Raw genomic sequence first — 4103 nt, forward strand, 5'->3', positions numbered from 1 at the left:
CGCTCCGATCCGCCAGCGCTGACTGGCGGAACGGACGGGGGAGGGGGCGGGTACAGCTGGCTCTGCCTCTAGATAGGCAGAGCCAGCTGTCACTCACGCAGCTGGGCGAATCTCGACATCGATGTCGGGATCCGCTCCGGCTGCGGCGCCTCAGTATACCGCGAGCTGTAGCTCCCTATATACAGAGCCTAGGATGACGGGAGGACGCTAGTTTGTGTCCTCCCATTACCCTAAGGAGAACTATGGGGAAAAGCCCTGACCCCATAGTTCTCCTTTAAATATCTAAGAATCAGCAATGTTTGAAACACATGAAGGTATCACCACACCTAAATGTTTTTTGGTCACTATATTCAACTTAACTTCACATGCCCTTTACATACATACACAATTATTTAGGGTCTGGTCAGGGATGTCAAGGTTTGTCTTATAGCTGCATTAGAGCTATAAGAGATGCAAGCTTAATGTAAGGAGAGTCATAATAGTTCCATTGTGTCTAGAAACAGGCCAGTTCCTATCAAGTTTTGGCTTTAGAATCAAATACAGTCCTAGATATCCTGCCACTAAACACACAATGCAATCCTGTCATCACTAATGATTGAAACACTATGGTATCACCACACCATTACTAGGGTCTGGTCAGGGATGTCAAGGTTTGTCTTATAGCTGCATTGATATCTTGGTTTCTCAGGGTATAAATAAAGGGGTTCACCAGAGGGGTGATCACCGTATAAAGCAGAGAAAAAACTTTGTTCATTATCACAAAACGACTAGGTGAAACCACATAGACCATAATCATGGTGGCATAGTATGTAGAGACGACTCCCAGGTGGGAACTGCAGGTGGAGAAAGCTTTCTCTTTCCCCTTGGATGATGAGATCCTGTTGATGGCTCTGATGATGAACACGTAAGTAGCTATGATTGCAAGGAGAGGCACCATAGTGGCTGCAGATGAAAGGGAAGACACAACCATTTCCACGCTGGACGTGTCAGAACAAGACAGCTTCAGTATTGGAATAACATCACAATAGAAATGGTCAATAATATTGTCTCTACAAAAATCTAATGTTGTCACAAATCCTAAAGCAATGGACATGAGCAGGGTTGACAAAGCCCAGCAGACCAGGATCAGACATATACACAACCCAGGGCCCATAATCAGTCTGTAATGAAGAGGTTTGCAGATCGCCAAAAACCTATCGTAAGACATTGCCGAGAGGAGGAAACTTTCTGTGACTAGAAACACACCAAATAGGAAGAACTGTGTGAAACAGCCAATCAGAGAAAAGTATGTGCCGTTTCTGAGTAAAATATGGAGCATGGGAGGAACGATGTTGCTTGTAAGCAAGATCTCTGCTATTGACAGATTGGAGAGGAGAACATACATCGGAGAACGTGATAGTTTAGAGAAGAACACCAACAAGATGATCAAAAAATTGCAAGAAAAAGTCAGGGCGTAGGTGACCATGAAGAAGCAGAAGAGGACGAATCTATAGCTTTGGTGGATCCTCAACCCAACAATAAAGACATTATCAATCGATGACTTGTTGTGTATTTCCAGCAGTGGTCGGGGAATAAATTCTTCCATGTCTTCCATACAGAAGAAACACATTATAAGTACATTGATTTGACAGTTTTGAAGCATATCTTTCTGTGTGACTCAAATGGTCTGAGTTGGGAAAAAGAGGTTGTTCCAAACTTTACATGGTTGATACCAAACACAATGAAGATTATTTACCAAACAAACGTCAGTCATAAAGGAGTCAAGATTCACTTCAATTATCCAATCATATGGACGCAATTCCGGCTGATTTTTTTCATTTGCACATAACTGGATAAATGATGTGAACCTTCACTCTTTAGTTTGACTCGAGATTCTCAACTCCTTCAGTAGATCATCCTTAGTATATTCTGTGATACCCGGTCTTAAGCTGGCCATACACCTTACAACCCTCGCAAGACTTTCGTATGATCTGCCCATCTTGGACAGGCAGATCGTACTTGCGATGATTGCAAGCCCACACCGATGAGGGGCGGGCTTCCGTTGACTGCAATGCTGAACAGGCACTGTGCGCTTGTGCACAACCGGCCCGTGCAGCATTTGCCTTACGAGCAGGCCACAAACCAGCGATTGTACGATTTTCAGCTGGTTTTCAATCCTTTAGTAAGACTAAAGATGTGCGACCTAACTGTAGAAACGGTTGCACGCCTTCCACACACCTGCCGTTTATCGTACGATCGCGGGATCACCTTTAGAGTCTCATTTACTGAATTGTGAAGTGAGCTAAAATTAGGTAAATTAAACTTGGCACCAAACTCAGGAGTTACTGTCAATCTTAAAAATGAATGCAAGTACAATGTATCTTATTTGTGTATCACTCGGCTGTAGATCATCTCTGAATTGGTGCTGACACTGTCCTTCCTTCTGGAGGGGGCTACGTCTGTTCCCCATAGTCCCTGTGTGTGCTGTAAAGTAGTCACCGCTCCAAGCTCCGCCCCCCCGGGATGGACTACAATCTCAATACAAATTAGTAAACTAAACCTGAGATTATAGTCCACCCCGGGAGCGAGCTTGGAGCGGTGACTACTTTACAGCACACACAGGGACCATGGGGAACAGACGTAGCCCCCCTCCAGAAGGAAGGACAGTGTCAGAACCCACTCAGAGATGATTGGAGGATCTACAGCCGAGTGATACACAAATCAGATACATTGTTGTTCAGAGTTAGAGTTTAGTGTCACTTTAACGAGAACCTGAGCTTACTTTTCTGTAGTGTGAGCTAAAATAATCGGCATCCACTTTAAATAATGATTTGTAGGAAAATGTGAAAACAGAAAAGCTTCTCACATGCCTCAGAATTCTGTATGGCAAAGGTCTGTCTGCAACTACTGTCTGATAAAGTTGAACAATTGTGCAAATGTCAGCACCAATAAAGTTATACATGGGGCTCCAGAATGATATTAAATCAGTGAGGTGGCTGAATACCTTTTAACAACACAACATGGTCTTCACTGGTTGAATACCAATTCTGTAATACTGTATACAGTGGGGCGTCTGAAGCAGATTTATGAGTGTATAAGTGATGAGAATTTACTTGATGCACCATTTGGTACTGTTCATATATTTATTAAAGGTAGTCTAAGGATGCATTTATTGTTTTCTGGTGCTTGTTGCCATCTAACATGTACGCTAGAGGGTGAGATATGTCTCTCAATTCCCCAACTCTGTTTCTGTTGACTTACAGACTCTGATCCTGTCCCTGCCCATACTGTCATCTTCTGAGCCAGTCCCTCAAAGTTACCGAACAAGTTCTAAACAATGAAAAACACGAATTCAAGTGCCCCCAAAAAAATGCAGACACTGCACTGGTGAGAGATACACACCCCGACCCCTAAACAGCCTTTTATCAAGAATTTTCAGTTTCACTTCTGCTTTTTTGTTTTACCTCCAGGCAATACTCCAAGAATAGCAGCTGACGTTAGACCTCTTGCTTCTATATGAAGATCAGTCCTGCTGAAAAGCTCCCGGAGAGACTTGACACGCAACAAAGCATTCATGAAGGCAAAGGACGCATGGAGGCAAAATTGTGAGAATTATTTCCCCCAAATTTGTTAAATCAGCCCAAATCACTACTAGTTTCCATTGTGAACAAATGGATTCTATTATTGAGATAAATAAATAGTATTGATATATTGACACATCATGTACTTGCAGAATGCTAAAAAAACAACAACTTATGGTCACATTTATAAAGGAGATAATCTAACATTGCAGGTGAATCTTTCTTGTGCATGTGTTTTGCATGACAGTCATTGATTTTCCACCAAAGAAGGCTTGTTTCACCCCCTCCACCTTCCTCCTTGTTCTGTTCAGAAGGATAAATGAAGTTTTAACCTGAGAAGAGATTCTAAAAGGAACAAGTTTCTGCTGTGTCTTTGTCTTCAGCAAACCTCTAGTGCTTGGTTAAGTGCTTGGAGTCCTGAGTACTGGGTGCTCTCTGAAGTTGATATTTACTTCTGTAAATATTGCTCTTATGCAAAAGAAAAATATGTATATAGTTATATACATACTATATACAGTGTGTGTATGTATGTATATATATATA

The 4103-nt window shown here is 42.3% G+C and overlaps 1 protein-coding gene across 1 annotated transcript; it reads right to left on the bottom strand.

Annotated features, from left to right (window-relative positions):
- Positions 1–625: 625 nt before the first annotated feature.
- LOC108786444 (olfactory receptor 1G1-like) lies at positions 626–1585 on the bottom strand. The gene has a single exon (XM_018555741.1). It carries the CDS (start codon positions 1583–1585, stop codon positions 626–628), a length of 960 nt encoding a protein of 319 aa, XP_018411243.1.
- Positions 1586–4103: the final 2518 nt, after the last annotated feature.

This window comes from Nanorana parkeri, unplaced genomic scaffold (genome assembly GCF_000935625.1).
Source record: "Nanorana parkeri isolate BGI_ZX_2015 unplaced genomic scaffold, ASM93562v1 scaffold212, whole genome shotgun sequence".
Classification (NCBI taxonomy): Eukaryota; Metazoa; Chordata; class Amphibia; order Anura; family Dicroglossidae; genus Nanorana; species Nanorana parkeri.